The sequence below is a fragment of the Caretta caretta genome, chromosome 7 (assembly GCF_965140235.1).
Source record: "Caretta caretta isolate rCarCar2 chromosome 7, rCarCar1.hap1, whole genome shotgun sequence".
In the NCBI taxonomy this organism is placed as follows: Eukaryota; Metazoa; Chordata; order Testudines; family Cheloniidae; genus Caretta; species Caretta caretta.
Window position 1 is genome coordinate 216,306 of NC_134212.1, and position 23,884 is coordinate 240,189.

General features: G+C 46.4%; 1 protein-coding gene across 15 annotated transcripts in view; it reads left to right on the forward strand.

The window, feature by feature from the left end:
* PLXNB1 (plexin B1) overlaps positions 1-23,884 on the forward strand; it is a 210,951-nt gene that overhangs the window by 111,682 nt on the left and 75,385 nt on the right. For 14 of the 15 annotated variants that reach the window (XR_012669163.1, XM_075130149.1, XM_075130148.1 and 11 more), the window contains 4 exons: positions 2,031-2,159; positions 19,773-19,873; positions 21,445-21,577; positions 22,336-22,492. Coding sequence is in view for 14 of the 15 variants with exons in the window: in XM_075130149.1 (XP_074986250.1) it covers positions 2,031-2,159; positions 19,773-19,873; positions 21,445-21,577; positions 22,336-22,492 (520 nt within the window). In the remaining variant the exon portion in view is untranslated. The remainder of the gene's footprint in view (positions 1-2,030; positions 2,160-19,772; positions 19,874-21,444; positions 21,578-22,335; positions 22,493-23,884) is intronic. The other variant, XM_075130155.1, reaches the window with a different exon arrangement.

Below are 23,884 nucleotides of genomic sequence, written 5' to 3' on the forward strand. Positions count from 1 at the left end.
GTGTCTAGCTCTATGATTGCTACTGAGTGTTTGAGTCTGCCGTATAAATACATACATTTGTAACACAAAGAAAAAGTCCTTTATCCTGGGCCTGAATCTGAAAATAATTACCCTTTTAAAAAAACCCTTCATTTTCCCCAAACCACAAAATAATAATACCCCAACCCACCCACAATTACTAGTGATCTTTCTTAGGTATATGGCACCCATTACCATAGTATCTGAGCACCTGAGATCTTTAATGTGTTTATCGTCACAATACTGCAGTGAGATAGTGTAATGCTATTATCCCATTTTACAGATGGGAAACTGAGGCACAGAGTGACTAAGGCCAAGACCCACAAATGACCCACTTCCTAACAATGGAAGAGCCTGAATACCTTTGGGAATCTGGGCCCAAGTGACTTACACATGGTCATATAGGAGTTTGTGCAAGAGGAGGGAATTGACTCTGGGTCTCCTAAGTTCCAGGCTAGCATACTAACTACTCAGCCATTCTTCATCCCTTTTGTGTCTAGTATTATAACTGTCTTTGAATATATAGGTGAGGCCTTGTAGCAGGGTCAGGTTGCTGACAGGTTAGTGCAATCTGAGATCAGCAATGAGAATAAATTCCAAATGGAGACCCCTCATGGAGAATACTCTGCTGGCAGTTCCCTCTCTCTTATACCAACAGGACAACCATTCAGGTGCCTTTACTGGCCACAGTTACAGCAGTTACTGGCCACAGTCCAGGTGCTTATATAGTCGTTTTTGACTATATCATTAGAGCCTCAGAAGCATTGAATTGTTCCTCACAAATCCCCTGAAATAAAGAATATTCCTTGTTACATATGGAGAGCTGAGGCACAGAGTGATTTGCTTGAGGTCACACACAGCCTGTGACAGAGCTCTGAACAGAACCCAGGTGTCCTGAGTTCTAGTCCAGAGCCATAACCACGTGGTCATCCTTCCTCAGTGCAATATAACGTAAGGCATTTAGGTCTCTATAGACCAAACTTAACTCCTATAAATTTCCCCTGGAAACCAGTAGGCAGCCAGTACAGGCCCTAGAACAAAGGTTCCACATGCTGCTAGTTGTACCAGTTAGGTTATCACATTTTCCACACTTCAGTTTCTGGGTTGATTTGAGATATACCTCCAGACAGAGCATGTTGCTGTGTCTACTGTCAAGCTCACGAAAGCTCATGCTCAAATAAATTGGTTAGTCTCTAAGGTGCCACAAGTCCTCCTTTTCTTCTCTCATGATGGTCACTCAGTGGCTTGATGACTAGTTCTTTCCACAGCAAGTTTACGGTTCCCAGATACCCATGACTGACCACCTCAGCTCTTCTCTCAGGGCTTTCATGGAACTGGTGTGGCCAGGATGGGGCATCCTACACCCTGTGAACACAAACTATCCTGAAAAATCATGTGGTTAAAGCACCACATGAGTCAATAGCTTTGTCCAGGAGGTGGCAATTTTTTCCCTGCTAATTTCATTCATTCACTTTCTCCCATCCACCAGACCACTTGTTCACTTATTAACTCATCCACTCATTTTTGCACTCCCCTCTGCCTGTTCAGATGTCTGCCCATCAGCCCTCAAACCTGTTGGCAAAAGCTCACTTTCCCCTTCGTCTGCTCACATACCTACCTACTCATCCATTCGTATATCTCCTTTCCCTGTTACTGTTATACATTTCTATACACTTCCATAGCACCATTTTATTCTATACACTTCTATACATTCTATAGCACCATTCTACACATTCTATACACTTCTATACATTCTATAGCACCATTTTATACACTTCTATACATTTCTATAGCACTTCTATTACATTTCTATAGCACCTAGGGGCACCAATCAGGCTGTGGGAGCCCACTGGGCACTGTACAGATACTCAGTAAAGAGACTGTCTCTGCTCCAGAGTGATTACAGTCTAGTTTATGACTAGATGTAACAAGGAGATACAACAAACAGCAGCTGGCCACCTACTTCACTCTTCATTTTGCCTGCCTGCTGACTACAACTCTGTCTCTTACAGGTGTACTTAGGAGCAATGGGAGAAGCTAATACATATGCTTCTCTAGTCATCCACTTGAACAGCATGGTGAGTGGAGACCTGCTATTTGACCAGTCGCAGCAGAACCTGTACGTCATGACCCAGTCAATGGTGAGATCAATGAAATCCCTACTGCAAAGGAATGAAAGCATTTAGGGCCCACAGTACTTCCTGAGGGAAAGTGGTGTCTGTAGTCAGCCTCATGCTGTGGTCATAGGGGCCTGGCCTCACGCCATGTCTGTAAAATATGACGGGAATCCTGCCATCCCAGGGATTGGTCTCTCAGCCCTTGTGCATCCCTGTGCACGAGTTATGTCAGCAATGATGGATGAGCGTAAAAGGGAGTTGTTACATTACGGAGACCAACAGTTAGATAGTAACAGATATGTTAGCAATGTGGAGAAAAAGGCCTAGGGTCTGTAACAGGGCAAGCTCCTTTCCCGCCTTGGGGTCACTCCCAAACAGTCTTGCATGCCTCTTAATTGTCTACAGTTCTGTGAGTTTTTATTTATGTAACCACCACCAAGCCATCGTCGCAATCCCTGTGCACCACATCTACCTACAGTGTCCTTCAATCCTCAGCTCTCTCTCCAGGGAGAGTAAGAGACCTCACCAGCTGGTGACCTAGCTTCCCCTAGATTCTGCTAGCCCCTCTCTCCTCCTTTCCACTTCCTTCCTGTGCTTTTTAACTACCATTTCAGCTGATGGGATAATTAGCCCCTTAACTCATCAACCCACAATGTGATTAGGTCATTTTAGATCTTCCACACCTCATACAGGGCTTCTCTGGGAGAACCAGTTAGTGCTCAGTAACCAGAATACTGGGTCAGCTGTTGGCTCTCAGCACTTTTGTCACAGGGTTCATGAAGCACTGGAGCCTTCTAATGATTGTGTGTGTTAGACCAGTGGCTCTCAACCTTTCCAGACTCCTGTACCCCTTTCAGGAGTTGGATTTATCTTACAAACCCCAAGTTTCACCTTACTTAAAAACTACTTGCTTACAAAATCATACTTAAAAATACAAGTGTCACAGCACACTATTACTGAAAAATTGCTTACTTTCTCATTTTTATCACATAATTGTAAAATAAATTGGAATATAAATATTGTACTTACATTTCAGTGTGTTTATACTGCTCTATATACAAGTCGTATGAAATTTTGTTTGTACTGACTTCGCTAGTGCTTTTTATTTAGCCTGTTGTAAAACTAGACAAATATTTGGATTAGTTGATGTACTCTCTGGAAGACCTTTGTGTACCTTCAGGGGTACACGTACCCCTGGTCGAGATCCACTGTTTTACACTTCACTTAGCAGGAGCAGACAAATCTCTTGGTTCAAAACTGACAGAACTTGATAGATGGGCTTTAAACTAAGTGGAAAAGAGAGAGCTTTATTTAACTCAAAATGTGGCGTATGCCTTCAGTTTTCAATAGTGAAGTAGAAGATGGAGCTCTTGTGCAATAGAAGGTGAATAATTAGGAGACATAATGAACAAAACTGTGTGTGGCCATATATAAGGAGTTTGGGGAATAAACAAGAAGAGTTGGGATCAATGGCTGGAACCTGAAAATAATTCTCGTAACAGGAACAGTTGCAATCCGTGCAGGAAAGGGGGACTGGGGAAGCAAAGCTGTGTGGCAAACTTATCTTCAGAAATGAGAGGCTCAGTCTAATCAGATGAGGGATAAAGATACAAGGAATGACAACTAAATGAGAAACCACAGTGAGCATCAGCTGCAGCCTTGCCCCCTTCCCTCCCTCATGCAATCCCTAGGCTAGAGCAACATTTGAGAGCTTGGAACTGCAGGGTTGTGATACCTGTTAGATAAAAATCCATCTGAGCATGCCTTATGTTCGGAAGAGTCCAGTTTTCTGAGCTAGAAAGCAAAAGATCCAACTAAAGGAGAAGCTACCCTGGCGTGATTGCTTACCAGTAGGAAAGAATTGACTGAAAATGTGAGTATTGTGGGAAAATGTGGGAAAGGTTGATGCTAGTAAGCACAGCAATATAAGACAACTGGACTTGAGGAAAGCAAATTTTGAGGAATGAAGACACTTATAAAACTTGGGAGGCGGTATTAAAATCCATGAGTGGAGGAAGGTTGAAGAATCCTAAAATACACCCAAAGGAAAGCACAAGAAGCAATGATTCCTGTGATAAAGAAGAATACAAATAATATGTGGCTAACATGCCTTCATAAAGAATTGGGCCAGAAATATATGAGTAAAAATGGGAACCGAACAGAATACACAGTTCTAAAATTGTGCAGGAAAAGATCCGGGCACCCAAATCAGAATAACTTAATGCTGCCAAGGTGGTGAGAGGCATGCTAATGTACTTGGGGAGAGCAGGCTCAAAAGAGTCCCCTGAGGTTTCTTGCACAGATGGTGGAGGGATGTGATCACACCCAGTTATTTACATTGGGTGTCTTCAGCCCAGACCCCAGCTCCTTACAACTTGCAAGGGGCCCTTGCCCTCTGCAGGCCTTCTTACATCTCTGGCTTTCCCTGGGAGTTCGCTGCACCCTTTGTAGGGTTGGGGTGAATGATGCCCAGCTGGAAGTTCCCTCTGTGGCTCCAGGAGTCCCACCAGCAGCTTCCTGCTTAGGGCACTCCCACTCCTCTCCCTCCAGTTGCCTGCAGATTCCTCTGTTTTAAAGGTCTCCTCCTTGCCATATGTGACTGACTGACAGGTCTGGAGGGGTGGAGCTAGCCCTGCTCTCAGGGCCTCTGTCACTTTCCTAGCCATTGTGGGGACTATACACCCCATCACAAGGCCCATTAATAAATGAAGTATATTAAATTAGCAATTATTGCAAAATGGCTGAGAAACTGAATGAGTTTTTAAAATCTCTTTAACCAGAAAATTGTTTGGGCAATTAGGAAGTAATTGTCAATAGGGCTGCAGACAAGAGACTGAAACTAGTCGTCATGGCGATACGATAATACAGAGGTGTTCAGTCAGACAAGGCCCAGCCCTGCTATCTGCAGCCCCCAACATGATATAGTGCAGGTCTTCTTCAAGTGATTGCTCATGTGCATTACACAATAGGTGTGTGTGCTCGCCACGTGCACCGGTGCCAGAAGTTTTTCCCTCAGCAGTACCCATAGGGGAGCGCCCCTGGCGTGGCGCGGTATATGGGGCGTTGTATGCTCCCCCCCCCCCTCAGTTCCTTCTTGCCACCAGTGAAAGTGCTTCGAAACTGCTCTGCTCCAGCTCTGCCGTAGCTTTCCCTCTTTGGGCTTCGTTTAGTTCGTAGTTAGTTAGTACTTGTAGTTACCAGAAGAAGAAGAAAAGAGAGTTAGAATAGATAAGTGCGCCCGGGTTAGGGCATGCCCTGCGCCCCAGGCTTTAAGTCATGCAACACTTGCAAACGGTCTGTGCTTGTGAGTGATCCACACGCTGCCTGTTTACGCTGTCCAGGGAAACCCACCTCAGCGACCGCTGCAAAATTTGCAGATCTTTTAAGCCTTGGACCAAGAAGGAGCGGTACATACGGCTCCGAGCCATTTGATGGAGTCAGCCTGACCCCGACACCACTGCACCACTCTGATTTGGCACTGAGCAACGCAGCATTGGTGCGCGGTGACCCAGCGATGCCTTCCACCAGTCGGCACCGCTCCGCGTCCACGGGACACTCTAAAAAGATGAAGAAGAGGTCTTCTCCGTCAAGGCACTGGGGCAAGGCTGGGGACGAGACTAGACCTGGGTTGGGCAGCTCTCGTTCCCCATCGAACTCCTGGCCTCTGACTCAAGTCAAGCAGTGTAGCCCGGCCCGCTCTGAGTCGACCTCCCCGGACGCCAGTGGCCACATTCGGGGTGTCCTCCATGCCGGAGACCTGTTAGGCGGCTCAAGACGTTATGTCTCTACCGGTTCCAGTTGTGCCAATGCCCGTGGCTCTCCAGTCCAGAGGGAAGTCAGTGCTCGGACCTCCACAGTTGCCGCCTGGATGGTATCGCTCACCGTCGAGGGAAAGTTCCCGATGCTGCTCTCCACACAGTGACCGTCCTGCACGGAGCCCGCACCAGTCCCATCGGCCCCCACCAGGTTGTCTGGCAGGGTACCGAGCAGCAGGGATTCCAGGCACAGATCCACCTCGAGGGAGTGCAGACCAGACTATCAGAGCGTGCCCCACTGGGACAGATGGAACCGGAGGTCATTGGCTCCGAGAAGCTACCATAGCCCCTTGCGGTATGAACATCAATGCCGGTCACGCTCTTCGTCCTGGTCGAGGTCCCTGCCACGGCACTGCTCCCGCAGCCCTAGGTGTAGATCGCCGGCACCATGCCATCATGGATTCGCCCATTGGAGCCGTTCGCGGAGCAGCTGTTACAGATGGTACTCCCGCTCCTCCACACCAGGACCATCTTCTCGAGCCTGGCACCACTCGCGGTGCTGTCACTCTTCCCCGTCCCGGGATAGCGGTAGATCGTGTGCCAGCCTGGCCTCCCTTCGACGCTGACAGTTGGTGAGTCAGGCGGGGAAGTCTGCTCCAATGGTGCCACAGGCTCTCTGGCCAGCCCCATGGTACCAGTGGTCCCTGTGGGCCCCGGTACAGCTCCCGGTGGTGGCTCGCTCGGTGGCCGGAGCCTCAAAAAGACCATCAGCCTCTCTCTCTCAGCCACCCAGGAAGGGGTCAGAGGAGCGCTCCTCTCCTGTTCCATGCTCAGAAGGTGACAAAGTGGTGGCATCTGCCACCGATGAGGTAATCACGGCTACTCCTCCTCCTGTTCCTCAGAAGGACATGAAAGCCCACCAAGAACTTTTGAAAAGGGTGGCATCAAGCCTCAACCTACAAGCTGAGGAGGTGGAGGAACCCTCGGACTCCCTCTTTGATGTCCACTCAGCTACAGCGCCAGCCAGGGTGGCTCTCCCACTCCAAGAGGTGTGCCAAAGTTCTCAAATGCCCCGTGACAGACCCTGGCTTCCTTGCCCCCCATCTCTAAGAGGGGAGAACGGAAGTATTTCGTGCCTGCCAAAGGGCACGAGTATCTATATACCCACCCCGCCCCCAACTCTCTAGTGGTCGAGGCAGTCAACCATAAGGAGCGCCAGGGCCAACCTGCTCCTACCCCTAAGAATAAGGACTCAAGGAGACTAGACTTATTCTATAGAAAGAGATTTATTTGTCCTCGAGCTTCCAACTGAGGGTGGCAAACCACCAAGCCTTGCTTAGCAGATATGAGTTTAACTTGTGGGGCTCTATGCCAAAATTTGCAGACTCCCTTCAGGAGCGTGATAAGGAGTTTAAGGGTCTGGTCGAGGAGGACACAGCTGTAGCCAGGGCGGCCCTTGAGGCAGCCTCGGACGCTGCAGATACAGCTGCACGATCTACGGCCTCCACGGTGTCCACGAGAAGAGCGTTGTGACTCCTGTTGTTGGGGTTGTCCAGCGAGGCACAGAACTTCTTGCAGGACCTTCCATTTGACAGCAAGGTCCTGTTCGCGGAACAAACAGACGTGAAGTTACACGGTCTTAAGGACTCCTGCACGACATTAAAGACTCTGTGTATCTATGTCCCAGCCCCAGCCAGGACCAAATTCAAGTCGCAGCAAGCCCCTAGTCAGGCTACCCACTCCAAATACGAGCCCCCTTATAAAAGATCAAGAGCCTATAAAAAGCGCCCACAGCGACTGTCTCAGCCCGTGCCCCAGCCTGGGTCCTCCAAGGGCAAGCAGGCAGGTAAGCGCCAGTTTGATGGGACACCCGGGGACGACTTACCAGTTTGTACCAGGGATCCACCCAACCTTCCCTTCTCCAACCGCCTATGTACTTTCTTCCCAGAGTGGTTGCTATTGACCTTGGACCGTTGGGTCCTCAGCACCATCTCTTGGGACTATACCCTCCAATTTCTCTTTGCCCCACCTACCCACCCTCCCTCCCCATCCCTCTTCAGGGACGCCTCTCATGAAGGCTTACTTGAGCAAGAGATGAGGTGGCTCCTTCACTTAGGAGCGGTGGAGGTGGTGCTGGCAGAGTTCAGATACAAGGGGTACTACTCCTGCTATTTCCTTATCCCGAAGGCCAAAGGGGGGCTCAGGCCCATCCTGGATCTCCAAGGCCTGAACCACTACCTGGTGAAACTCAAGTTCCGCATGGTCTCTCTGGCCTCCATCATCCCCTCCCTGGATCCCGTGGACTGGTACGCCGCCCGCGATCTACAGGACGCATACTTCCACATTCACATATTCGAGGGACATAGGCGTTTCCTCCGTTTCATGGTAGGGCAGGAGCACTACCAGTTCACTGTCCTCCCATTTGGCTTATCAATGGCACCCAGAGTCTTCACAAAGTGTATGTCTGTGGTAGTGGCCTACCTCAGGCGTCAGGGGGGTCCAGATTTTTTCCTACCTCGACGACTGGCTGGTCAAAGGCAGCTCCAGGTCACAGGTATAGGATCAAGTAACCACTCCTGCCCACGAGCTTCACACTGGGGCTGCTGGTAAGCAGCACCAAATCCACGTTGGTACTGGTGCAACACAGAGTTAATTGGTACAATTCTGGACGCGACATTGGCCAGAGCCTCCCTCCCACCGGACAGATTCAACACCTTGAGGGAGCTCATCAGGGTAGTCACAAGGTTTCCCGTGATGACCACGAGGGTGTGCCTCCAGCTCCTGGGCCATATATCGGTGTGCACGTACATGGTTCATCATGCCAGACTCAGGATGCTGCCTCTTCAGCTCTGGTTGGCCTCGACATTCTCCCAGTCCAGAGACAGGCTGGACAAGGTCCTCACTGTGCTCAAACTCGTGCTAGCCTCCCTCTGCTGGTGGTCCACCCCGGGGAACATGCTCCGAGGGGTCCCGTTCAGGGGCTGGCCACCGACTGTGAGTTTGTGCACGATGCATTGGACTTGGGGTGGGGAGCCTGTGTGGGAAACCTCCAGACCCAAGGCCTTTGGTCCATGCAGGAACCAGCCCTACACATAAAAGTCAAGGAGCTCAGGACGGTCCGCCTAGCCTGTGTGGCCTTTTGCTCACGCCTAGCAGACAGAGTGGTCACAGTTCTCATGGATAACGTGGCCTTTGTGTTCTACATCAACAGACAAGGCGGGGCCCGCTTCTCAGCTCTCTGCCAGGAAGCCCTCAGGCTGTGGAACTTCTGTACAGCCCATGATATCAACCTGGAAGCCCATCACTTACCGGGCGTCCGAAACTCTCAGGCGGATTGGCTGAGTCGAGACTTCTCCTCTCAGCACAAATCGTCGCTGCACCCAGAAGTGGTGCACAGGATTTTCCAAATGTAGGGTTCTTCGCGACCAGACACTTCCGCCGGTGTCCCCATTTCTGCTCCAGGGGAGGGCTGGGCAGGGGCACGATCTCCAACGCCTTCCTTCTGTCTTGATCGGGTCAACTTTTGTATGCCTTTCCCCCAATTTCCCTGATTGGCAAGGTCTTGGAAAAGATCAAGATGGACAGGGCTTGCATCCTTCTGATCGCCCCGGCATGGCCCAGACAGCTCTGGTACAGGGCTCTCACAAGCTTGGCAATTGCCCCGCCATGGCCGTTGCCAACCCTCCCGGAACTTCTCTCCCAGGACCAAGGGGGCCTCCTCCACCCCAGCCTAGCAACCCTCCACCTCACAGCGTGGTTGCTCAATGGTTAGGCCAGGAGAAGAGGACCTGCTCGAAGGGAGGCCAGCGAATCCTCCTGGAGAGCAGGAGGCCCTCCATGCGTCAGGCCTACTTGGCAAAATGGTCTTGGTTTTCCCGGTGGGCTGTCGATCAGGGTGTCTCGCCAATGGCTGCCCCAATGCATCTTATACTGGATTACCTCCTTCATCTCAGAGCCCAGGGTCTAGTGCCCTCATGCCATGACCAGTCGATTCCTTAAGGGCTTGGATTGCCTCTTTCCTTATGTTAGACCCCCGGTCCTTCAGCGGGACCTGAACTTGGTGCTGGCCAGACTCCATTTGAGCTGCTTGCTACATGCTCCTAGTCCCACCTCTCATGGAAAGTAGTTTTTCTTGTGGCGATCAGTTACCCTTCTAGCAGGGTCGCCACAAGAATGGCTATCGGAGCTTCAGGCCCTGACCACCGAACCCCGGTATACAGTATTCCATAAGGATAAAATCCAGCTCCGCCCACACCCTTCATTTCTCCCTAAGATGGTCTCCACCTATCATACGGGCCAGGCCATTTCCTACCCATGCTCTGTCCCAAGCCCAACACGTCCAGTGAGGAGCGCCGCCTCCACATGCTAGATGTAAGATGGGCTCTGGCCTTTTTATCTGGAACATACGAAACCATTCAGTAAGTCTTCGCAGCTGTTCATTGCCACGGCTGAGCGCATGAAAGGGCGGCTGATATCCACTCAGCAGCTCTCCAACTGGATCACTTCATGTATCCATACTTGTTACAACCTGGCGGGAGTTCTCCCGCCACTGATTGTGAGGGCGCACTCGACTAGGGCGCAGGCCTCGTCCGCTACCTTTCTGGCTCACATCTCTATTCAGGGCATTTGTAGGGCTGCCACGTGTTCATCAGTCCACACATTCACCTCGCACTGTGCAATCATCTCCCAAACTAGGGAGGACGCCAGGTTCGGCAAGGCAGTGCTTCATCCCAAGTGTCTGTGAACTCCTATCCACCTCCAACAGATATACCTTGGAATCATGTGTTATGGAATGCACATGAGCAATCACTCGAAGAAAAGACAGTTACCTTTTCTGTAACTGGTGTTCTTCGAGATGTGTTGCTCCCTGTCCCCCTGTCCCGCCCCTGGAATCCCTGCCCCTGACTGCCCCCTGCTGCCCCATCCAACCCCTCCTTTCCTTCCTGACTGCCCCCCCTCCCCGGGTCCCTTGCCCCAATTCAACCCCCTGTTCCCCACCCTCTGACCACCCCCCAAACTCCCCTGCCCTCTATCCAATCCTCCCTCCCCCCTTACCGCGCTGCCTGGAGCACCGGTGGCTGGATCACGCACCACACAGCACAGAGCACTGGGTCAGGCTGGGCTCTGCAGCTGCACTGCCCAAGGAGGTCACAGCCCCGCCGCTCAGAGCATTGAGCCGACGGCGCAGTGAGCGGAGGCTGTGGGCGAGGGGCTGGGGGCGAGCCTCCCAGGCCAGGAGCTATGGGGCCGGGCAGGAGAGTCCTGTGGGCCCTAGTTCACCCACCTCTGTGTTAGTGGACTTCCCTCTTATCCCATGACTGATAACTTTGCTTAAGACCTTTTGGTGAGGAAACTTGTCAAAGGCTTTCTGAAAGTCCAAGTACATTATATTCATTGGATCACCCTTGTCCAATATGTGTTGACCCCACCTCAAAGAATTCTAATAGATTGGTGACGCATGATTTCGCTTTACAGAAGCCATGTTGGCTCTTTCCCAATTTACCTTCATTTGTGTGTTTGATAATTCTGTTCTTTACTATAGTTTCAACCAATTTCCCTGGTACTGAAGTTAGGCTTACTGCCTTATAATTGCCAAGATGGCCTCTGGAGCCATTTTAAAAAATTGGCTTTACATTGGCTATCCTCCAATCATCTGGTACAGAGGCTAATTTAAGCGATAAGTTACATATCACATTTAGTAGTTCTGAAGGAACTCAAATGTGAAACTGCAGAACGTTTGGGTGAATACCCTCTGGTCCTGGTGATTTATTGCTATTTAATTTATCAATTTGTTCCAAAACCTCCTCTATTGACACCTCAATCTGAGACTGTTCCTCAGATTTGTCACTTAAAAAGAATAGCTCAGATGTGGAAATCTCCCTCTCATCATCTGCAGTAAAGATTGAAGCAAAGAATTAATTTAGTGTCTCCTCTTCAAGTGATCCTCTGGTCCTTCAAGTGATCCATCCCGTGTCGCCCATTCCCAGCTTCTGGTAAACAGAGGCTAGGGACACTTCAGAGTATGGTTTTGCATCCGTGCCCATCCTGGCTAACAGCCATTGATGAACCATCTCCTTAGCAGTCTTGTCTTCCTTGACTGCCTTGAGTGTTAAAGTACACATCAACACAACCTTAACTCTGCCCTGCCCCCCTGCCATTCCCAAGCTCCAGGGAATTAACTGCATTCTGCATTCACTGTGTTAAGAATAGCTATACTGAATAGTGGAGGCATTAGCTGGAGCATCTTGATAGAGATGTGATTGTGATCTGAAGAGGTCTGGAGATTACTTTGAGGAGCATCACAGAGCTGTGAATGTGATATGAGGACATCTAAATCTTTGCTCCACTGTATGTGATCAAAGGAATGCATCAGTTAAGCACTGAGTTGTGTAGGTTGTGTCAGAAGGTGGGGTACAGGGCTCTGCTTGCCATGGGGATTGTCAGCAGTGAGGTGGGATATGAAACCCTGTCAGTGTGGTTAATGATAGGTAAATTAAAGTGTAATGTTAGGTGAAATCCTATGAGTAAGAATGAAGGGGGTGAGGGAATTGTAAAACGTAACCTGTGTGTGTGGTTGCCCAGTACTTGAGTGTAGAATAGTGTAGGTAGCTCCTGTTCAGAACAGCTGATCTAAAAACAAATTTTGCCTTAGAAAAGAGAAGGCATATTACTCTGCTACGGTTGTCACATGTCCAGTTCCCTTAGTGATATGCACTTTCTGCAAAAGCAGAGTTCAAGTATGTGAGCTATGAAAGTATTGGGTCATTACTCAAAGAGGGCAGATTTAACGTTGTGTTGGCATGTACCTTAACTCTGTGTTTCCTCTCTTTCAAAAGTTTGACTTTTGCTGAACTTGATATTCTTGAGGGCATGAGATACTACCAGGCAACCTTAACTCTGCTTAATGATGTCTTCCATCAGTGAATTTCCTAATTTTTTTTTAAAAACAGAAAGAGGAATGTTTGTAGGAGTTAGTAGCCATTTAGGCAGTTGCAGTTGTCACAGATCCTAGCAAACAGTCCTTCCTGGCCATCCACTAGGACTGCTGTGAGGAGAATCCAAGCCTCTGAGCTATTGATCCCCTGGCATGTGTTACACTTCTAAAACCTCAGCAGGCTGGAGCACTGCTTCCTCCCTTGGCTTTTTTGGCACATTTCCTGGGCACTGACTCTTGGACTGCTACCACGTCTTGAAAATGGGGCTTGTCACAGGGCGCATCACTCACTGTTGTTGCCTCCTCCTGGTATTCTGGGGATTAGCTTGAGGCTGACTCTGCCCCAACTCCGGCTGCAGTTTGCACACTGTCAGTTCGTCTCTGCTGTCCGCCTGCAACCCCTCTTGCAGCCTCAAGAACTGCAATATCCTCTTCATGGCGTGGCCCTCTGGTCATGTCACTATCTGAGTTCCCCCCTTGTGGGCGGGGTTAGCTCCTCAATAGTACGAGGCCGTCTTCCCGCCCACTGTCTTGGTGCCACTCTCCCAGTGGCTGGTAGGGGAACCTGGGCCCGCCCCCTTCTCTGGTTTCAGCCCAGGGACCCTCAGTTTAGCAGTCTGGGCCCTCTCTCTCTAGCCTCACTGTTCTATCCCTTGGCTGCTTCCTACTACTGGTTCCCCTTTTCTTCCTAGGCCTACCAGTTCCCAAAGCCTCCTCCCTCTTCCCAGGGTGTGACTGCAGGCTGCAGTCTCCACTTATTCCTCCCTTTCTCCTGGGAATGTCTACCTTATCCCAGCAGCCCCTTCTGCTTTCAGCTGCCTGTGTATTCCAGCCCAGCTGAGCCTCCTTAATTAGCTACCTAATTTGTTAATTGGCCCATCTGGCTTGCATTAAACCCTGCAGGATGAATGTGCGGTAGACACCCCATCACAGGGCTTCAAACCCACCTGCCCTAGGACCCAGGATCAGCACTGACCTCAGTTACGTAAACATCCCCCTCTGCCAAAACTTTGCCCCAAAGAAGTGAAGTTTGTGATGTACAGTTTAATTCTCAGGGGCATGCAGTGGTTCTGAAGCAGACAAGACGCATGCACTTTGTATAGTCTAATGCCTTTATGCTTTTTTATACTTAATCATGTAAAGCACAGGAGAGTCCAGATCATACAAAACATGAAAGATTAAACGCATGTCCCTGCCCCAGTTTCCTCAGCATTGCAGGTCATTCTTTTGGCTGGGGTATGAATCCCTTGGGTTGTCCAGAGTTCTGGTGGTTATCTGGCCTCAGAAAACAGGGCAGAGACCCCCTGCCTCATGAGGCTGCTAAATGCTGAGTGACCTCTTCCTTGGAGCCCCTTATCCAGCTTCTGTGACCTTGCTCTCTCTTGCCCCAAGCTGCTGCTTCTTGTCTGACTCCCCCTGTTCTTGTGTATTTCTTTATTTAAACCTCTCCTGGTCACCTGGTCTTTTTACTCTACTCCTGGTAAATTGCCACTGCTCCTACCTTCCTCCCCTTCCTTCAGAGGAGTCAGCTAAACCGGTTTTCTGAGGATGCAGCTCACCCACTGTTCCCAGATATTTTCACCTAGTCGTTAGGTCCTAAGCACCTTCTGTAGTATCTGTCTGGTGTGTAACCACTGCAGGTCCTGTCAGCTATGGTGGATCCACATACATACAAGCATTCATGAGAAAGCAGGTTTTCACAGTACAACTTCACAGTATCAATCAGAATTTCTAATTTATACAGCCATAACCCCAGTTCATCACCGTTCTCATCTAGATTTGCAGTAGATAAACTACTGTGTGTAGATAGTAACAAAACAACCTAGCTTTTATATAGTGCTTTTGATCAGTACATCTCAAAGAACTTTACATCATTATCCCCATTTTACAGATGGGAAACTGAGGCTCAGGTCCATAGATCATTCACAGATTCATAGAATCATAGAATCATAGAATATAAGGGTTGGAAGGGACCCCAGAAGGTCATCTAGTCCAACCCCCTGCTCGAAGCAGGACCAATTCCCAGTTAAATCATCCCAGCCAGGGCTTTGTCAAGCCTGACCTTAAAAACCTCTAAGGAAGGAGATTCTACCACCTCCCTAGGTAACGCATTCCAGTGTTTCACCACCCTCTTAGTGAAAAAGTTTTTCCTAATATCCAATCTAAACCTCCCCCACTGCAGCTTGAGACCATTACTCCTCGTTCTGTCATCTGCTACCATTGAGAACAGTCTAGAGCCATCCTCTTTGGAACCCCCTTTCAGGTAGTTGAAAGCAGCTATCAAATCCCCCCTCATTCTTCTCTTCTGCAGGCTAAACAATCCCAGCTCCCTCAGCCTCTCCTCATAACTCATGTGTTCCAGACCCCTAATCATTTTTGTTGCCCTTTGCTGGACTCTCTCCAATTTATCCACATCCTTCTTGAAGTGTGGGGCCCAAAACTGGACACAGTACTCCAGATGAGGCCTCACCAATGTCGAATAGAGGGGGACGATCACGTCCCTCGATCTGCTGGCTATGCCCCTACTTATACATCCCAAAATGCCATTGGCCTTCTTGGCAACAAGGGCACACTGCTGACTCATATCCAGCTTCTCGTCCACTGTCACCCCTAGATCCTTTTCCGCAGAACTGCTGCCTAGCCATTCGGTCCCTAGTCTGTAGCTGTGCATTGGGTTCTTCCGTCCTAAGTGCAGGACCCTGCACTTATCCTTATTGAACCTCATCAGATTTCTTTTGGCCCAATCCTCCAATTTGTCTAGGTCCTTCTGTATCCTATCCCTCCCCTCCAGCGTATCTACCACTCCTCCCAGTTTAGTATCATCCGCAAATTTGCTGAGAGTGCAATCCACACCATCCTCCAGATCATTTATGAAGATATTGAACAAAACCGGCCCCAGGACCGACCCTTGGGGCACTCCACTTGATACCGGCTGCCAACTAGACATGGAGCCATTGATAACTACCCGTTGAGCCCGACAATCTAGCCAGTTTTCTACCCACCTTATAGTGCATTCATCCAGCCCATACTTCCTTAACTTGCTGACAAGAATACTGTGGGAGACCGTGTCAAAAGCTTTGCTAAAGTCAAGAAACAATACATCCACTGCTTTCCCTTCATCCACAGAACCAGTAATCTCATCATAAAAGGCGATTAGATTAGTCAGGCATGACCTTCCCTTGGTGAATCCATGCTGGCTGTTCCTGATCACTTTCCTCTCATGCAAGTGCTTCAGGATTGATTCTTTGAGGACCTGCTCCATGATTTTTCCAGGGACTGAGGTGAGGCTGACTGGCCTGTAGATTCCAAGATTCGTAGATTCCAACGCCAGAGGAGACCATTGTGGTCATCTAGTCTGATTTCTGTATAACACAAGCCATAGATTCCCCCAAAATATTTCCTAAATCATAGTTTAGAGAAACATCCACTGTTGATCTTAAAATTGTCAGTGATGGAGAATCTACTGTGATCCTTGGTAATTTGTTCCAGTGGTTAGTTACTCTCACTATTACAAATTTACACCTTATTTCCAGTCTGAATTTGTCTATCTCCATTGGATTGCGTTACACCTTTCTGTGCTAGATTAAAGAGCCGATTGTTAAATATTTGTTCCCCAAGGAAGTCCTTATAGACTGTGATCAAGTTACTCTTTACCTCTTTGATAAGCTAAATAACTAGAGGTCCTTGAGTCTGTCACTAAAAGGCATGTTTTCTAATCCTTTAACCATTCTCATGGCTCTTCTCTGAACCCTCTCCAGTTTATCAACATCCTTCTTGAATTGTGGCAGCAGAACTGAACACAGTATTCCAGCAGCAGTCACACAAGTGCCAAACACAGAAGTCAAATAACCTCTTTACACCTACTTGAGATTCCCCCATTTGTGTATCCCAGAACTGCAGTTAGCTCTTTTGGCCACAGTGTCACACGAGCTCATGTTCAACTGATTATCCACCAATTCTCAAATCTTTTTCAGTCACTGCTTCTGAGTATAGAGTCCCCCATCCGGTAAGTATGGCCGGCGTTCTTTGTTCCTAGATGTATACATTTACGTTTAGCCATATTAAAATGCACATTGTTTACTTTTGCTCAGTTTACCAAGCGATCCAGAGCACTCTGAATCAGTGACCTGTCCTCTTCATTATTTACCTCTCCCCCAATTTCTGTGTCCTCTGCAAACTTTAAATAGCATAGGTCCAAGAACTGATCCCAGTGGGACTCCACTAGAAACACACCCATTCAATAATGATTTCCAATTACATTTTGAGACCTGTCAGCCAGTTTTTAATCCATCTAACGTGTGCCATATTAATTTTGTATCATTCAAGTTTTAAAATGTCATGCCTACTAAGTCAAATGACTTGGAGAAGTCTCCGTATATTACATCTGCACTATTACCTTTGTCAATCAAATTTGTAATCTCATCAAAAAAAGATATCAAGTTAGTTAACAGGATCTGTTTTCCATAAACTCATGTTGGTTGGCATTAAATATATTAATCTCCTTTAATTATTTATTAATTGAGTCCCATATCAGCCGCTCTGCAATCTTGCCGAGGTTGTTGTCTGACTAAGAGGCCTAAAATTACCTGGGTCATCCTATTTATCCTTATTAAAGTAGCTTTCTTCTAATCTTCTGGAACTTCCCCAGTATTCCAAGACTTTTTGAAATTTACATTAACGGCCCAGTAAGCTCCTAAATCAGCTCTTTTGAAACTCTTTGATGCAGATTATCTGGACAAACTGATTTTAAAATGTCTAACTTCAGTAGTTGCTGTTCAACATTCTCCTGAGATACTAGTGGAATAGAAAGTGTTTTATCATATGATATGTCTACATCATCTGTTTTCTTCCAAAATACAGAACAGAAATATTTATTGAAGACATCTACCTTTTCTTCATGGTTTATGATAATTTTGACATTTCCATCTATTAATGGACCAATACCATTGTTATGATACTTTTTGTTCCTAACATACTTAAAAAGCTCCTCCTTATTGTCCCTAATTCTGCTAGCCATAGATTTCTTCTTGTGTCCTTCTGCTTCTCTTAGCAATTTTCTACAATTCCTAGCTTCTGATTTATATTCATTACGATCAACTTCCCCTTTCTTCCATTTGATATATAGATCTTTTAAATTTTTTATAGCTGCCTTCACTTCCCCCATAAACCAGGTCAGATTTTTAACCCTTCTTCCTCAGTTGTGGGATTATGGCTTTTTGGGCATCTGTGAAAGTATTCTTAAACAATTTTGGATGATCATTTATATTTTTCTGATTAAATTCTCCCTCCCAGCTGATTTGTCTGATAATTTTTTTCAGCTTTGTGATATTGGCATTTTTAAAGCACCAAGTATGTATTTATATCACTGGTCTGGACTTTATTCCGGGTCCACATTAGAAATATGATCAAATCATGATCACGTGTACCTAAATTACCATTAATTTTAGTACTGTGGTCAGACCACCTTTATCTGTCAAGCTCTAATGTAGAATTCCTCCATGTTGGCTACAACACTTGTTGATTAAGGAAAATGTCAGAGAGATGAAGAGACTTGCCTAAGGTCACTCAGCAGGCCACTGCCAGAGCCAGGAATAGTTGCAGTGTGGGGGTCTCTCGACACCATTACTGTATGATTCCTAAATGCTCCTCTCTCTCCTGTACGTTTTGTGATAGTGGAATGGGGATAATGGTCATGCTTCTAAGTGTGTAGTTGTTAACAGAGCTAGTGAGAGAAATCTGACATCTATATGTCCCAAAATCTTGAGAGCTTTATTACATTGGCTTAGTAAATTTACATGCATGAGAGAAGATGGGAGTGTTTCTTTTCTTCTCCAGCCTCTCCCCTACCATTTCGTGCAACATGTAGCCCTTCCACCAACCCTTCCAGCTCAGACCTTTTCCAGATGTTTGTCCTACCAGGAATTTGAAGTGTCATTAGCTGAGCACAGTTTAGGATCTAAGTTGTCTGCTTATCCCCATGAGCTATCTAGGTGCCATGAAACTTCCTAAACTACAAACCCTCTTGGCTTCTCTATCTTTGCATGTTCAGTGTAATCTGATTTGCTTGTGAACATTAGGCATGAGGGTAAACTAGGAGCCAAGCTCTTCGGCTAATACCATTCTGAATTTTGCTCCCCCAGAAGGTTAGTGGGTGCCATGCACTCTTTGGGGGAAACCCTCAAGTGAGTGCAAGCCTTTTATCAGGATCAGAGCCATGGTTTGATCCCCAGATCTGGGTGAAAATATGTCAACATTAAGAAAATACTTTTTTACTTTTTTGTATTTTGGGAACCCCTTGGTCAAAATGACCACAAATTTGGAACACCCTGGCCAGTGCTTGATGAGCCATATCAAATTTCAAGGCAATCTGAGTAACCATGTAGATTTTAGAGCACTTAGAAGAACTGAGGTTTAAACCAACAGCTGGCTTATACCTTAACTATACTAGACCAGGCAGTCCACTATAATATTTATTAGGAACTGAACTGAAGCACATACTGCAGGAGGTTATCAAGGATCCATTGCATAACTCTGTACAGCAACAACTTCTGTGAGAAAAGAGGGATAAAATCTATTGTGCCTCAGTCTTTCTGTGACATTAAAATCTGACCTTTTCACAATACCAGAGTTTTCCGTTTGTGAAAAAGATTGTACTACTAGTAGTTTATATAGTAGCAGCACCCGTGTCTTAGCTCTGCCTTGGCATTTTTGTAGCAGCCAACACCATCCAATGGGGCAAATTTCTCTTCCACTGATATGGGAATGGCCACTTTTGAACATTTGGCTCCTATTTCTTTAGTTTCAGATGATGCTGGTAGCTAACAGGATGTTGAATGAGCATCAGTGTCATGAGAAACATTAGGAAGAGCAGAAGTTGTAGGGCTTGTGTGTGGAGCTGCGGGGTTTTGAGCTGGAATTTCACTAGATTAATTTGTCTTTCTCTGGCAGGTGGTAAAGGTTCCCATATTAGAATGTTCACAGTACTTGGATTGTGAATCGTGTTTGACACTGAAAGATCCATACTGTGGCTGGTGTGTTCTCCAGGGACGGTAAGATCTCTGATCACTTCCTCAACAAGGCTCTTCAGAGAAATGATTATTTGGGATTAGCTAGTTAATTTTCTTTTGTTTAGTTCTGTCCGTTTTACTGGAAAACTCCAATAAGGTACAGTATGCGATGATGTTAACTCTTCTATTTGTACATTTATATGATCTTGTACAACATGCATTTAGACTTATATAGCCCTACTTGAAATACTATTAGCTGCTGCATGTGGTACATACATCTCCTCTGTGTTCATTCATTCTTTAAACCCTCATCCTTCTATCATCTGATTCTGTCTCCCCACACGACCTCCCGGAAATGCCACCATTAGTCAACAGCTGCTTTTTCTCTGGCACCTTCCAGTTCCTGCAAATTGGAGCCACTGCATTTCACTCAGTTCTGCACTTCTCTTCCGTCACCATGCACTGTATTCTTCCCAGTGGATCTCAGTCTGGGTTTCACTCTGACCACAGCAAGGAAACTAGTCAGTTCCATGCAGCTAACAGCCTTCTCCTTTCTGCTGTTACTGGCTCATCCTCTCTCTACATTCAGCCTTTGACACTCTGTTCCAGTTCTTGGTAGTGGATCCAGCAATGCTGTGAACTACAACTCCCATCAAACATGGTTCTGCTTCCACTTGCTATCCTTTTCTGTCTATGCAGTGCCACAGTGTTCAGTTCATTACCCTCTGTTATGTCCCTTCTTCCTCTCAGGTTTCTCACCTCCACCTTTAATGTTAGTGGCCAGGTTTACTCAGCTGTAAATTGTAAATATAATTTACAAAATGAAGTTGTGCTGTATCTAATGTACCCAGTGTGGCCAAGATTCCCATTCATGCCCAAATTTGGATTCACAGAATCCTAGAATCTCAGGGTTGGAAGGGACCTCAAGAAGTCATCTAGTTCAACCCCTTGCTCAAAGCAGGACCAATCCCCAACTAAAGCATCCCGGCCAGGGCTTTGTCAAGCCTGACCTTAAAAACCTCTAAGGAAGGAGATTCCACCACCTCCCTAGGTAATGCATTCTAGTGCTTCACCACCCTCCTAGTGAAAAAGTTTTTTCCAATATCCAAGCTAAACCTCCCCCACTGCAACTTGAGACCATTACTCCTTGTTCTGTCATCTTCTACCACTGAGAACAGTCTAGATCCATCCTCTTTAGAACCCCCTTTAAGATAGATGAAAGAAGCTATCAAATCCCCCCTCATTCTTCTCTTTTACAGACTAAATAATCCCAGTTCCCTCAGCCTCTCCTCATAAGTCATGTGCTCCAAACCCCTAATAATTTTTGTTGCCCTCCACTGGACTCTTTCCAATTTTTCCACATCCTCCTTGTAGTGTGGGGCCCACAACTGGACACACTACTCCAGATGAGGCCTCAACAATGCCAAATAGCACTGTTGGAGCTATTGAGGCTACATGCCTTAGCTTGTTGTCACTGCTGTAGTTGGTGTGTATGGTTTTCCTACCACTTTTGCTGGGGAGAGTCCTGCTCACAGCAATATTGTAGCCAAAGAATACATCCCCTCCTCAGTTTTGGAGAGCACGCTGATGGTTTCCTAAATCTTTTTCTTCAGGTGCAGTCGTCGCTCTGAGTGCTCCAGATCCATAGTGAGTGAGCAGTGGCTCTGGAGTTTTAATTCTACAAAGCAATGTTTATCCGTCCAGTCACTAAGCCCAGCTAATATCAGCAGAGAAGAAAAGAGAAATGTGAGCAGTGACATAGTACTTGGAAAACATACCAATGTGATAAGAATGGTGGCTTTCTCCTTTCATGTCTGTAGATGGTTGGCCACCTTCCATTCTGGTGTAAATGGGAAAATCTCCTATTGACTTCAATGGGAGCTGAATCACTAAGCTTTGGACTTCATCCAGGGTGTGCCTTACTCAGGGCACTTAAGTGTCATGATGGTTTCAGGAGGGATGGGTTCCTTCATGACTTTGTCAAGTCAGATGTCTATGCATATATTGTTATGAGAGTGATACATTTTGGGGGTTCTTACTTGCCTTGTGCTGCTACTGCAAAGTCTGTCCTTGGCTTGGCATGTGTAAGCATACCTATAGATTTCTAAAGCTTCATGATGCTGATTATTAAAAGGATAATGAAAGAAAGTTTAAAATCATCAGCCCAGTTTCTGACCTCTGCTAGAAGAGCCAATGGGAAACTGAGGTGTCTCATGGATGAGAATTCTGTTGATGTGCCAAGAGCCGGTGGGAACCCAGCTTCCATCTAGAGAACTGGGTGCTTGTTTACAGGAAGGACATTAAGGAATGGCATTGAAAATGGCAGCAAGGATAATGTGATTAGAAACAATAGTGGGAGCCGTCTTAGAAAGAAAATGGATGGATGGATCAATTATTTTTTTGTGTCTCTAAAAATGAGAGATTAGGAAAACAATTATATTAACTAGAAAAGTGTGAATTATGAAGGGACAAATTGTGGATTTATATTAATATTTGATTGGCAGATTTTCCTGACTATCTTGGATTTACCATCCTTGCATGAGGAAGAATCATATTCTTGTTACTTTGAAGACTACGAGAGTCCAGCAGTTCTGACAGAGTCAGGCATCGTGTGTTCCTCCCCAGATCCCAGCCAAGTACCAGCTTTGAAAACAGGAACAGGTCAGTTCAACATTTTCTGTAAATGAAGTATAAAACGACTGGTAAACAAAATAATCAGAAGAAGGAACAATGGAGTTTGTCAGAATGTCGGTGGCGAGGTGGAATATGATAGAATTCTAATGCTTTAATGATGGGTAAGTGAAAGTATAGGTTGAGTTGGTATCCTGTGAGTAAGTATAAGGGAGTTTTAAAAGTCTGTCACATAGTTCCTAAATTGTACACATATGGTATTGTTTCTGGGGAGCTGGCTAAGTGTCAGTGTTCACCAGGGTGTGGAACTGCCTGAATCTTAAAGTGTCAAGGGCCACTGTGAGCATGTGCGCATTGAAGCATTGCTCAAAGAGGGTAGACAGAGGTGGTGTGGGTGACTGTATTTTTTTTCCTTTCTGTCCATTTGTCCTGTGGTTGAGAGTGAATGGGCTGTAAGAGGTGAAGAACATGTACATTTCAGACACTGTTGGCAGAGGAATGGTATATGTGTGAATGGGGCATGTTGGGATATTTCTGAAAGAGGGCAGAGTTAAGGTTGCATGGGCAACATTAACTGTACATTGAGTTTTGCTCAGGTTAGTTTCTGCAAGGGGATGACATAGTACCAAGCAACCGTAACTCTGTGGTAACTTAGTTTTTTACCATTGAATTAGGTAGATAAATACTACTGGGAACTGTCATTCTATGAGACTTTCAATTCCCAGATACAGGTTGGGGAACAAATGCTACTAATAATGGTAGGGCCTAGTTATTCCTGGATATGATAGCTGACAGATTTGGTTACCAAATAGTCGTTAAGCCAACAAAAGTTAATACTATTTTAGATTTGGTTTTAGTAACCAGTAACATTATAGAAGAGCTAGTTGTAAAAAATCTTGGATTGACTGAGCATGAGTTGATTCAGTTTAAATTAAATGGAAGGATAATCAAAACTAGGTCACCAACTACAGGGCAGACTTTGAGAAATGAAGGGAAATAATTAATGAAGGCAACTGGACTGAAGAGCTCAAGGACTTAATGTGAATCCTTGGAATTTCTTCCAGATAATTTTTGCACCTTTAACTTGAACTTGCATCCCCAACAAGAAGAATAAACTTGTAGGGAAGTGCTCCAAACCTAATTGGATGAAATACCACCTCAAAAATGTGATAGTAGGAGTAAGCAGAGATTCTACAAAGGAGTGGAAAAAGGGATCAGTCAGCAAGGAAAGTGAAAGAGGTCAGAAAGTGGAGAGGTAAAGTGATAATTGCCAAAAGTCAAGTTGAGTTAAACCTTGCAAAGGAAATTAAAACAAATAGTTAAAGGTACCACATAAATAAAAAGAGAACAAGAAGATAAGAAATGGGACAGAGATTAAGGATAATCTTGGTCTGGCCCCGACACCAAATTAATATTTGCCTC